The 14063-nt window shown below is 34.2% G+C and overlaps 1 protein-coding gene across 2 annotated transcripts in view; it reads left to right on the top strand.

The window, feature by feature from the left end:
- Window positions 1-14063, top strand: part of LOC149772822 (midasin-like) — a 270606-nt gene that overhangs the window by 32886 nt on the left and 223657 nt on the right. For both annotated transcript variants that reach the window (XM_089947241.1, XM_089947240.1), the window contains exons 13-20: window positions 541-689; window positions 2652-2712; window positions 4338-4452; window positions 4994-5078; window positions 6529-6632; window positions 7819-7955; window positions 11061-11165; window positions 11444-11629. In XM_089947241.1, coding sequence (XP_089803367.1) covers window positions 541-689; window positions 2652-2712; window positions 4338-4452; window positions 4994-5078; window positions 6529-6632; window positions 7819-7955; window positions 11061-11165; window positions 11444-11629 — 942 coding nt within the window. The remainder of the gene's footprint in view (window positions 1-540; window positions 690-2651; window positions 2713-4337; window positions 4453-4993; window positions 5079-6528; window positions 6633-7818; window positions 7956-11060; window positions 11166-11443; window positions 11630-14063) is intronic.

The raw sequence follows: 14063 nt of genomic DNA, 5'->3' as shown, positions 1-14063 counted from the left end.
TTTTTGAGGCTGTAGAAGCTTTCACTTGATAAGCTATCTATACTTATTCTACTAACGTCATTCCTAATTTTGTCAACAAACATGCACAGTATATGCATTTAGTGTCAGGAAGTCATGGTAGCTTAGTTGGTAGAGAGTTGGACTCCTAATCTGAGGGTCATGGGTTGAATACCTGGCAAGTTTGGCTGCCTCATTTTGTCAAGTGTGTCCTTGGGAAAGGCACTTCTGTTGCATTTTCTTGGCATGAATTAATCAATATGTTAAAAGTGCTTTTGAAAACCAACAAACATGCAATAAAGCATCTTGTGTCAAAATAATAGTATTTTAGTCATGTAAAAAACAACACATGGTGAGAAATAAAAATCCTTAATGTTGCATCTAGATGAAAATATGCTCTAAAACAATTAATTTTTTGTGATTCACAGTGATAACATTGATTTGCAACATTATTGTTTAAAAAAAATTATTCAGTTAATTTACAAGTATCCAGGTTACTTAGGTTTTGTATTGATCATTCCTTGCTATTTTAATGTGTTTTAGGCAGAGAAACCTGTTTTCCTTCACTCGTCAATCCACTGCTCTGCTTGAGCGAGTTGGGGTATGTGTGTATCATCAGGAACCAGTATTACTGGTGGGGGAGACAGGCACAGGAAAAACTTCTGTAGTGCAGTATATGGCTGAGCAGTTAGGTATGTAATACCCAAAAGGTTATTTCCAAAGACAGTTTAAAATAGCGATGAGATGGAAGGCACTTTTCATTCACACACCACCCTTGAAAGTTCACTGTGTGAACTAATAGCAGGCAATAAAATGAAATACTCCTTTCATGTTGAATTAGTTGTTTTTGTGTTTCTTGAATAACCCCAAAGACTGTAATGTAATGGATCATTTCCCCATGGAAATTCCCCATGAAATTCCAGGTCTGCCTGTTGTTTACTACATTTTATATTATAATTTTAGAAACAAGCCTTCTCATTTTATCTAAGATTTTATCTTGTAAACATTTGGAACCTTCCAGAATGAAATTTTCCATTAGGTAATAGTTTTATTTAGGACTTTTAATTGTGACCTGAGGTCAGGTAGAGGACTGTATAATCTTGTTTCTCTAGATATTATTCATCCATGCTATAAGATCTGAACAGAATCAGTTGTATTATTACTGTGTCCAGTATTTCATTTGGGCTGGAATGTATCTATTCAGATTATTTAAGTCAAGTTACTCTTCTCTGAAATACAGAGTACTCAAAAATAACATTCTTGGAAATAGAGGCTTGGATTTTGAAGTAAAATTCAGATAAGGATATTTTCTTGGATTGTGTTATTGTGATTCAGCACAAGACTGTTGGCACATCACTACAACACAGGCTACAACAGGCACATCAATTACATCTGTCTAACTGACAGGAGGAAGGCTAATGTTAAAAACAATTTATCATGATCTGAATGACTTACCAAGCCTTAAGTTCAATTGGGGTATTAGAATCCTTAAATGTCATAAAGAATGAATGCCTTAAGTTCAGTTAGGGTGTTAGAATCCTTAAATGACATAAAGATTGAATGCCTTAAGTTCACTTAGGATATTAGAATGCTTAACTGACATAAAGATCGAATGCCTTAAATTCATTTAGGATATTAGAATGCTTAAATGACATAAAGATTGAATGCTTAAATAGAGGTAATTTGATTTTAAGATATCTTCTGATTGTGTTTTTTTGCAATCTACTTTTCAATATATTTTTGAGCCTGATCAATCTACAGTAAAACCTGACACTAAAGGCTACTCATGGGAAATGCAAAACTGGCCATTGCACACAGGTGGCCTCTGTAGACAGGTACACTTTTTAAAAATGGTTTTTGAAATGTTCAGTGAACTATTATTATTATAAATATTATTATTATTATTATTGATTATTATTACATTATCAAGATTGTCTTATGCACACTGTCAAACAAAATCAATAATTATGCTCAGGTGGTTCTTTCCCAGATGTATGTTCTATACATGAGACTGTATTGTAATAACTTTAATCTATCAAATTTTGCACTGTGACACCTTTGGGTTACACTATTAATGTGACTGGTGTATGCTGAGTAAAGTGAGATAAGATACACATCATATGCCTGTATGTAAACAATTCCTTTCTCACGAAGCAAACGACTGAGTGGTCACTGCTGTAGTTAAGTGTCAATGACCACTTAAAGCAGGGGAAAACCATTGTTTGGTTAGGAGACACTATGAACAGGTGACCACTGGGTAAAGGTGATTATTTGGACAGGTTTGACTGAATACATTTACAGTGAAACCTGTCTATCAAGGACACTTTTAGACTAAAGTTTTATTGTTATTGTTGTTGTAGGGTTTAATGCCATTTTTCAGCACAAGATAGGCTATACATGGCGGCCATTATATCTGGTGGAGGAAGAACACTTGAAAACCCCCAGGAAGAACCACCGACCCTTACTAAAGTTTTATCCTTTTGTAATAGGTATCCTAGATATAGAGGCTAAAAGTGGCAGTTAAATTAGGGACATGATTTCATTACTGACTTTTATAGGTAGATATCGTATTTGTGGAGTTGTCCTCTAAGACAGGCTGGTTGTGTATATATAATTACACTGTTAGTTTAGCATAATCTGTATATTTTTTACAGGGCATAGACTTCATGTGATCAACATGAACCAGCAGAGTGACAGTGCTGATTTACTGGGAGGGTAAGTAGGAAGGAGATTGACTTGTAGGATTATCATTCTAGCATTCTCTATATTTCATATGGAAGTCAGTTTTACTCAGAGTAATCCAACGTAGTTCACTCTTCTTGATTTTGTGAAATTCAATGAAGTATTTGTCAAATTCTAGAGGGACCCAGCTTATTTTACACATGTTGTCTTCTTGTCATGGAAGTCTTTATATTAATTTCTTTGACATTAGAGGAGCCTTGGTGTAATTTCTTTTGACTTTGGGGGAGTCTTGATGTCACTTCCTTTCACTTTGGGGTGCCTTGTTGTCATTTCTTTTTGATGTTGAGGGAGTTTTAGTGTCATTTCCATTGATGTTGGGGGAGTCTTGTGTCAATTCCTATGACGTTTTGAGAGCTTTTATCCAGTTCTTTGACATTGGGGGAGTCTATTGATGTCAGTTCTTTGACGTTGGGGGAGTCTTGGTGTCAGTTTTTTTTACTTTGGGGAAGTCATGCTGAATCTGCAGTTAGCATGTTGGATATTTTACTGAAAGGGTGTGGGTTCAAATCCTACCATCTAACCAGTCTGAGTCAGCTACAGTGGTTTGTCCTAGGGCCAGTAACTTGACTCCAATTGCCTTGGCACAAAATAACCTATATTGTGTTGATATGCCTTAAAATGACAAGCTTAATGATATATTCTTAATTAGTTCATCATTCCAAATATTTGCACACAAGATTCGTTCATTTTGATGTCAGAATGGGTATGAAACAACCTGCAAAAATCTTGTTATTTCTCAATGAAGAAATGAAGCAGAGGATAACATAATCCATTCTGTGTAATACTCATGACTCACTGGCATCTAGTTCAAGGAGCTTGCTTCTTTGCTGATCCTCGGTTGTTTCCTCTATTTTAGTCACTTGACTCAGAATTGTTACTGCACAGAGGCAGCTGTGCCATTCTGGTTATTAAATATGGTAGGCCTTTTCTGGTACTAAAACTTGTTTCTTTACAGTCAGTTGTGCCTCGCTAGTTATTAAACACTCAAATTGGCAGGTGTATAAATGTACCCTTTGTGGTGCTCTAACTTGTTACTTTACAGAGGCAGCTATGCCCCACTAGTTATTAAACACTTGGCAGGTGTATAAATGTACACTTTGTGGTGCTCTAACTTGTTACTTTACATAGGTAGCTATGCATCTCTAGTTATTAAACACTTGGCAGCTGTATAAAATGTACCCTTTGTGGTGCTCTAACTTATTACTTTACAGAGGCATCTATGCCCCACTAGTTATTAAACACTTGGCAGCTGTATAAAATGTACCCTTTGTGGTGCTTTAACTTGTTACTTTACAGAGGCATCTATGCCCCACTAGTTATTAAACACTTGGCAGCTGTATAAAATGTACCCTTTGTGGTGCTCTATCTTGTTACTTTACAGAGGCATCAGTGCCCCATTAGTTATTAAACACTTGGCAGGTGTATAAAATGTACCCTTTGTGGGGCCCTAACTTATTACTTTACAGAGGCAACATACTGTGTAATATGCCATCATTTTTATCATGTTACCACAGAAATCTTATTACATTCATTTAGTATTTAAAATATAACAAACCCACTTTTGATTTCCTGCTGTTTATTGCTATTTACACTTTTAGTTTCAAGCCAGTTGATCTGAGACACGTCATCAAGCCATTCAAAGAGGATTTTGAGCTGCTGTTTTGCCAAACTTTCTCCATGAAACAAAATGCCAAGTTCCTTGGTCACATACAAGTAGGTATATCACTTTGGCAGTTCTCTCCCCAGAAAATCGCAGATCTAATTGCCGATGATCAGAAAAATGGTCACTACAAACATTTTGTTTGTTAGTCATGGATGTATTTAAATGAAACATAAACTTGAAAATAAGCATAATTTGTATCCTGAATTTAACTTAAATTATAAATTCCTTTGTTATTTTTTTTACTCCTTAATTTTTTTTCTTCAAAATTTCTTATTTTTTTTCTCAAAAATAAATGTTTGGTTGCAGGAAAAAATAGAGTTGGTTGGGTTCCCAGAACCACACATACTTCAATATTTGGCCTGATGTCAGTGGATATTATGCATTAGTCTATTCCTGTTGGCTACAGGCTAGTGAAATTAAGATAGAGGAATTGGAGTGAAGGAAAAGGAATAAATGATTAATAACTGAAAATAATGGATGGACAATTTTGCTTTGCTTCAGCATTCTAACGTCTTTCATCTTGTTTTATCATTTGCCTTTGTCTTGTTTTATTTTTAGCCTTTGACTCTTGTATTAATCATTTATTTTTAGGAATGTTTCTCGCATCGTCAGTGGGCCAACCTGTTCTCATTAATTGAGCATACACACAAGGCAGCCATTCAGAAAGTAGACAAAGGTGGGTGTTATTTTTGGCAAGAAAGTCGATTTTTACAATAGACTAATCATTTTTATTCAGTGAGCACAGAAAACGTTAAATAGTACCAGTGTATTCTCTTTCTTTCAAAGTAATTATTGAGTGGTAAAAAATTAGAATGTTTATCAAAGTTGCTTAAAACTTCTGTTTTACTAAATTATGGACATAAAATTAAGAAGCCATATGATATACTCACAAAATTTTATGAAAGAATAAACAAACTGCAGTTTTGATTCAGCAAACTTGTTTTATTTTTAAGTGCAAAAAATAATAGGTGACGTTGTGGTACATTTTCTTTCAACATACTATTGCAAGATACAATTTGAAATAAACTTGTTTTCCTTTATTTGTAATTGGTCAGTTGACTTCCATAGAGTAATAATTGTTCATGAATGGGCTACAAATGTATAATATTTTGCTCACTTCTTCAAACTTGTTTAAAATTTTAGCAGAAATCTCCAACTGAAACATAATTGCAGACACAAATAATCACTCAGAAAGCATGAAATGCTGTGTTTAACCATTTTACTTTGCTCATGGAATGTAAGAAAGACACAATAGATAATATTGCATTCAGAATGGTAAACCATTCAATGGCGTGAAAAAGGGCATTTGTACAGACATCATATAAAGGCATATCAGCTTTTAGTGTTTCTGTACATTTGAGCATAACTGGGGTAGCTATTTCACCTGAATCATCTGCAAGCATGTGCCCTATTCTTGCAACAGAAAGCCAAAAAATGTTTCGCAGGTGAAATGTAATGTTCTGCAGTGCTTGAATTTCAGTTACAGATGAAGCATCACCTAAAAGTAAAGTTAGACAAAGATCCGTTATACTTATGTTTTTGCTATTTTTCTTTTTATTTCTTATTCGGAGATTTGTTTTAGTATTTTCCAGTATAATGGTTGGTATAAAAGGTTATATCAATAATTAAAGTAATTTCATTGTGCAAAGTGATTGGACTATATGAACATTTTCATGGATTTCATCACAAGATGGCAGCCAGTGTAGAGAAGTACTTATGATTACATGGGATTTGCCCCTGGACCAGGTGATACTAAGAACATGGCCTGGTGCTTGTGATGTAGCCAGAACACCCTTTTGGTTATTTGCTAGTTCAGCATGCAGTGATGAGATATATCATTTTTTTATCTCAGTCTTTTGAAATGTGGCATAGTGAAACCAAGTCTAGCTTACGTTGGTTTAGTTTTGTTTAGACATATTGCCATATTTGCAAAAAAGGAACCATGGTCCTGGCTCTATTATACTTTGTAACTCAAATAATTACTTGTATCATGGAAAAATGACAATATTGGATTTTTTTACTATGAACATTTAGAAAAAAGACAACCATGTATGATAGTGTGACCCTCTATTCATGTACAGGTAGATTGTTTGAAGGGTTGTTTCACTTTTTAATTTTGTATGCAGATCCAGAAATGCTGAAGCAGTGGGAGTGCATGGGACATCGTCTGAAGAAGCTCCAAATTCAAGTCAAACAAATTGAGAACACACTGGCCTTCACTTTTATAGAGGTGACTGTGTCCACTAAGTGAATAATTGATTGATTTTGCTGAGGATAATTGTTCCCATGCTTTTTAGTGGCAATTTAAATATTATGTGGTACAGTACCTTTGCATGTGGCTGTTGTGGTATGTATATGCATATATAACATGATCCTTCCATAAAGATAGACTGAAAATTAAAATCCTTGGGGTATGAATTGTCATTGGGAGTAGTTTGTACAGTTCGCAGCCATATAGAATTAACATATCAACATTCTACTATCAACAGTCTCATAATTTTGATCCTCTTTCAAGGGGATGTGGGAGTGCATAGGGGTGGGTAATGTGACAGTAAGGAGATAATTTTCCTCTTTTGGGGGGATGTGGGAGTGTATAGGGGTGGGTGATTTGACAGTAGGGAGATGACTTTACCCATGGATGTATCTATACAATTTTTTTGTGTGAATGAAACAAAATAAGAAGTAAAATTAGTTAACAAATACAAATACTCAACAACTGTATTTTTAAGTTTATTGCAGTTCTAGTTATATTTTAATTTTTTGTGAATTCAGTGCTGTCTTTTGCATTTTATGTATTTGTTTTAAAGCGTTGTTTTAATAAGACAGATATGAAAGCAATATTAGTTATTTATGTTCAACACACTTGAAAATGGAAAACCTAACTTAAGTACATGCATTTCCATTTTGTTCCAAATGAATGCTATATCCAAAAGGTATTTCAGAGACTTTAATGAAAGATCACATGGTGATAGCTGAAACATAAATGTAAATGGAATGCCAAGAAAATGAATTTAAATTCAGATATAAGTGAAACACAAATGCAGATTTGGTAACATTATCAGTTTCAGTGTTTGTATTTCATGCCTCTAGTGCAAACAGTCATCAATACTTGAAATAGTCAAAAATATATATATGCCATATTTTCATCAATTCTGGAAATAGTATTAAAAAAATATATATGCCATATTTTCACCAATACTGGAAATAGTCAAAAATATATATATGCAATATTTTCATCAATGCTGGAAATAGTCAAAACTATATATATTCCATATTTTCATCAATACTGGAAGTAGTCAGAAATATATATATGCAGGGCAGGATACTGCTTACTAAATGTTTTGAGCATTTAGATAAAAGACAAATAGATTGGAGATCTAGTTCTTTGTGTAAATATTCCGAATCTTTTTATCCAGGGAACACTGGTGAAAGCCTTGAGGTTAGGTGACTGGGTGTTGCTAGATGAGATTAACTTGGCCACAGCCGAAACCCTGGAATGTCTTGGAGGATTATTGGAGAGTTCAGAAGGATCTGTTGTACTGATGGAAAGAGGGTAGATGGATTTGGATTTTGGGTTTTTGATGCATCTTGACTATTTAAATCTTAGAAAAAATGTAGTCACCTCATCATTGGTATTGTCATTTTTGGTTGTAGTGAATACCATATTTTATATTTTCTTAAGATTGCCTTCATTCTTTTGCCCACATGGCAATAAGTCGAAGTAACCTTATGATATGAGTTGTGCACCAGTTTGTGTCCTTCACCATTTGCTATTTTTATTCTCATGTTAAACATTACCAGACCAATTTCAACCAAACCTGCCATAAAGGTATTTAAATGGTTTTACAAACAGTGCTGATACATCGTAAAATGTGGTCATTGTTACTAAAATTAGAAAATTCTCAAAATGACTTTTTTCATTAAACTGTTGAATAAAATAAGTTCAAATCTGACAAAAAGCTTGATTGAGTGAAGACCTTTTAAGTATGCACAATAAATAAAAAAACATATATGGCCACAAATTACCAAACAAAAAAAGAAGACCTATCTTTTATCCATCAACAGTTGCCATTTTCAACTACTTCTCAAAAACCACCAGACCACTTTCAATCGGTCTTGACACAGTTCATCCTGCTATAAAAGTGTTTAAATTATTTTATAATTGATGCTATTATGCTACTGTTACTCAAAATAGAAAAGATTTATAATAACTTCTCTAATACAGTTTAATAGAATTTAACTAAATTTGGCACAAAGCATTTTGGTAGTAAGGGTTTTCAAATTTATACAAATAATGATGATTTACTATCAAATTCTGTCAGCAATACTAGTAATGGAAAACCCTTTAAATGACCTCTTCAATAATGAACAGAATTCAACCAGATTTTACAGAATGCATTTGTTGCTCAAAATAAAGTTAGATAAACTTCATCTTAGAAAGAAAAAATCAAGGAATAGTTAGGAATATAGATGGTGTTTACTTCCTTTATGTGAGAAACTCATGCAGCTCACTCCACGGTTTGGAAAATAATACTCAATAATATTTTTGCGTGGTCTCTAGAAAAGCATGCTTCCTAACATGAGTGGAAATAGTAGCTGAAGTATGGATGGGATTTGATGCCAGTCCCTATACCCATGGGGAAAGCACTCTAACTCTCATTTGTGTGGACAGAGAATGTGTGAGTTCTTTTATAGCTTAAACTTAACTTGGGAGGGCTAGATTTATGAGGTGGTGTTCACATTCCTCAGGTGTGATGACTGGATAATGTAGCTGAAGAAGAAGCTTTGAACAAATGATGACTATACTGTACAAAAGTATTTTGCTTTTAACAGGTCTTCAGTCTAAGTACTTTAAAGATTTTTAAATTTTTGATCTTCATTCATCCAACTTCACACCTTAATTTATGGAGCAAAACCTATGATGATTACTGAGCTCTAGAAAAAGCAACATATTTGAATATTTTTTATTCTGTCACTTCAGCTAAATGCATAAAGAAACTTTAGAAAGTGTTCAGATTTCTAATTATAAAAAGTAATTTAAGGTTAAGCATTAAGTCCTAATTTTTCAGCATATTACTTTTGTAGCATAAGCGGAATTCAAGTTGTATGATGGGATGGTCAGTCAATAAAAACTATGCATTTAGTTTAAGTTTGAGATATTACATGCATTTTTGAAATTATAGTACTTGACGACTGTAAGAACAGTCACTGAAACAGAGTTTTATAATCAAAAACCCCAGAAATAGTCTGGGTCACAAAGCTTTTTGACTCGGTAAAAAAATACATGATTAACACCTTGATGAAAGACCGAATAAGTCTTGTTCTGTTGTGTTTGCAAAATGACTGATCAGATTTCTAAAAATAATATTGTACCACACCAGGAAGTCAAATCTCCAATTTAAGATTTATTGAGTTAAGTACAAATAAATCTCTGTATAATTTGTCACTTTAAACTTTCAACATTTGAAATCTTGGACAGATAATTCTGACACATTTTAGCCAGTTTTGCAAGGCACAAATTATAGATGACTCCATCTTGAGTCGTTGCTTTCTTTATATCCTATTCGTTATGTTATATGAATGGGGTGGGGAGGGTATTTCTGTCACTGTGTTCCTCTTTCTGTTTGTCTTTGCCAATAAAAAATTTCTTTCTTGAGTATACATGTAAAGTATCAAAATCATTCAACATATTTCAACCAAACTTGGTACATTTGTCAAGCAAGTTGCATAGATGTGCCTTGGGTAAATTTGTCTGCATTTAATATGTTTTTTACCATGGAGATAAGGTATAATATCAGTAGTATATAAATTTTGGAGTGTAGGACCATAGGGTTTAAGTAGTATGGAAATTGAGTGATAGACTAAAGGATACTATCATAATTAGAATAAAAATTGAGTAATGGACCAGCATAAGTAGTATGAAAATTGAGTAATGGACCAAAGGATACTAGCATGAGTAGAATAAAAGTTGAGTAATGTACCAGCATAAGTAGTATGAAAATTGAGTGATGGACCAAAGGAAACTAGCACGAGTAGAATAAAAATTGAGTAATGGACCAAGGTAAGTAGTATGAAAATTGAGTGATGGACCAAAGGATACTAGCATGAGTAGAATAAAAATTGAGTAATGGACCAGCATAAGTAGTATGAAAATTGAGTGATGGACCAAAGGAAACTAGCACGAGTAGAATAAAAATTGAGTAATGGACCAGATGATAGTAGCATGAGTAGAAGAAAAATGAGTGATGCAGGATGGGGTAGAAGCATAATTAATATGAAATTAGTATGAAAATGGCATGTGATGGACCAAAGGATACTAGCATAATTAGGATGAAAATTGAGAGTGATGCAGCATAGGGTACTTTTAGAAGGAAAATTTTTAAGATGGGAATCATGGTGAAATTTTATTTTGTAGATGACACATATATCCAAATAAATCTACATTATGTTGGAATACATCTTCAATACCAGGTTACCATCTTAAAATTAACAGGTGCTTGAGTTATGAGTTCTGTACCTGCAGCTATTTAAGTTATATTTGTTCAGAAGACTAGCATTTTTTCCTCAGGGTATTCCATTGTGCTTTAGACATAGTTTCATTTTCAACCCATGAATAACTAACAAAAACCAACATACTTTATGTAACAATTTGTTGTAGTGACATGGAACCTATCGTTCGTCACAAGGACTTCAGGTTGTTTGCCTGCATGAATCCTGCAACCGATGTGGGCAAGAAAGACCTGACACCAGGGATAAGAAATAGGTAAATATTTCAGTGTTGCTTTTGAATTACTCTGAAACAGTTGTAAAACTTAAACTCGGATTTTAAAACTTGTATATTTAATATTACACACATAATATGTATTGGCATCAGGCTTTTCTTTTACTTACATAGACTTGGACAAGAATGGTATATAATTAGTAGATTAAATCCATTTCTTGAAACGTTAATTGGTATAAAGACCATGAATTGGGTAGAGAACTTGATATGATTGACCCTCAGCAGTATATTCTCTTAAGTGACACATTTCTCTGCTTAAGGTTTACGGAGTTGTTTGTGGATGAACTAGAGGTACAACATGACTTAAAGATCTTGGTGGGCGACTATCTGAGGGGTTTGAGTCTAAGCACAGGACAGGTGGAGGGCATTGTCAAGTTCTACCAAGTTGTCCGTAAGGAGGCAGTTGACAGACTGACTGATGGTACAGGGCACCGCCCTTTCTTCAGGTTGATGAACACAAATATTACTTTAATATTGGTGGTGGAGAGTATGTATGCATTTTGTTGTCAAGTTGTACCAGGTTATGAGAGGGAAGATTTTTGATATGAAGGCCTGCACTGTCAACCTTTCTCATTTGAATTTGTTCCCTGATCAAATCAGCATTAGGAATACAAGCTTCACTACCTCTTAAATCCAGGAATTCCAGAAAGACAATAATTTCATATTTCATTGCTATATACAGACCAATACACACCATATAGACAAAGGGAAGTAACTCTTTCCATTACCTCCCCTTCATATCCACTCGGCGTGAGTAGCATTGTCCCACATTGTCTTATTGAATTCTTCAAGTAAGTTCATGGGAGTTTGTTTTGCTGGTACAAGATAATTGTCCAGATCAGACACATTTCTTAGACTGAGTTGTTGGCAGGGTCTCTGTCAAGAAAGCGGTCAAACTCTGCACACCAAGAGGTCTGTTCATTCAATGATCTCTAAGTGTCCTTGCCCTGAGAGGAATTTCAGCATCCACCCATAAAGAGAATATCACAAGCAAAAGAAAAGCCTTCCACTCCGAACCTGTTATCTTAGCTGGATTCATGATAATTTCTGCTCATGAATTTGGTCAAGTCTTAAAATGTAATGTTTTGATACAATATATGACAGAAACCATTGGCTGGCATGCACAGTCAATCTGAAGTTTTTATTTCAGAGATCTTGCATCACAGAGATGTGAATAGAGTCTGGTGGATCCAGTAGTTAGAGCCCAGATGGGCACCAGAACATTTTCATGTCAGTACAGCATATTCTTGGGCATGGATTGATTGAGTCACATATAAAAGACGTGGTCAAATTGAATGTCATCCTTTATTCAAGAGGTGTGGTCATTCTCAGGTGACTGAGTTGTACTACTGCATACACCACTCCCTCAATAACTCGTGTACCTGTTTGTAATGCAGGGTCAGGCCTGGATCCCATTTTGTTAACCCAAAAAATAAAAATAAAATTGATCACTATTTGTTGAAGAAAATCGTGATCAAAATTGGTAATGGAAGCTTTGATATGTTGATTGTTTTATCATCGAAAATGGTAGATAGGACCTGGCAATTGCGATCAGCATATGAAATGTCAGCTTTTAATAAGAAGTCACATAATTTGTTGCATTTTCTTTCCAAACATCATTCTTAATGCACCACAATTAACGATATTCAAGGAAATTTAAATGAATGAAAATGTTACTTCTAGTGGGAGCAGTACTTTATTAAATAAATACTAATTAAATTTAAAAAATTCAGTTGAAATTTGTGTTCTATTTTTATATATTAACTTCATTTTAAGTGTAATCATCATAAATGCAATATGTCCTCTTGCAATTAAACGTGAACTATTCTGTCTTTTACATCTTTTGAATCAAATAAAGTTGGTGGAATAAAAAAAATAGTTAAAAGGCATGCAAAAACCTACATGCTTAAGAACCATTGGCCCCGATTGTATGTCGGGGAACTCATTTCATTTGATCAATCAAACACTGTTTTAAATGTTAATGTGTACGTAAGCTAATTAGACTACTTTAAATTAACCAACTCAATCATACCTGTGAATAAAGATAGCAAGGCAATCAAGAGAGATGAGTACTTCATAAAATAATGAGATATCCTCAAGGATGATAAGAAATTTCACTATTACTTGTAATGAAATCACAGCATCAACATTTTACTAATTGAACAATACAAAATATTGAGTTTCAACATAGAGATTGTCTCAAGAAATGAATGTTGCATGTTTTTGATAAAAGGAATCTTGTTTGGTAGTGTATCAACAGTTAGTCTGGTTCTCTGCTTCATAGTCTTCTTGTTTTGCAAAATACTATTGAACATCACTCCAGGAACCAGACTAGTCAACAAAACAAAAAGCTGTGATGTAATACATGAATGTTTTTGCATACTGTGTTTGTTGTTGAAATCAGTTGGAATCATGTTATTGTGAATAACAAACAACTTTATTAGAAAAAGTGCTTTACTGACTATTCTCAATGCAAATATAAACCGACGATTCAGTCATTAAACAGCCATCCCCAACCCTGCAGTTCGCTGGATGTTTAGCGGAATTTTTTTAGGTCCCTTGGTAACTCACACCATCGCTTATAGTATGGTCTGTGTTTTTGGACCCCAATGTGCGCAAGTTATCAAGGGAGAGGTGTATCAGAAGAATGGTTGATAGGGGACTCATACTTCCCTCAGAGACCAATGGTAGAGGTTGGACGCTCTTTTTCTCCTCCTGCTGTATATTTTCCCATTTCACATCTTGAATGAGACAGGTGAACATATTTGAAGGAGAAATCAATTTTTATTTTTTAGTAAATCTTGGAAAATCTCTGTTTCTGGAAGAATACTTATCCAATAACATTACTAGTAAACACACCATACAGCCCCACAAATACAA

This window comes from Sinohyriopsis cumingii, unplaced genomic scaffold (genome assembly GCF_028554795.1).
Source record: "Sinohyriopsis cumingii isolate HCF-2022 unplaced genomic scaffold, ASM2855479v2 utg001164l, whole genome shotgun sequence".
Classification (NCBI taxonomy): domain Eukaryota; kingdom Metazoa; phylum Mollusca; class Bivalvia; order Unionida; family Unionidae; genus Sinohyriopsis; species Sinohyriopsis cumingii.
Note: the sequence above shows the minus strand (reverse complement) of the source record. Positions and strands in the feature narration are given on the sequence as shown.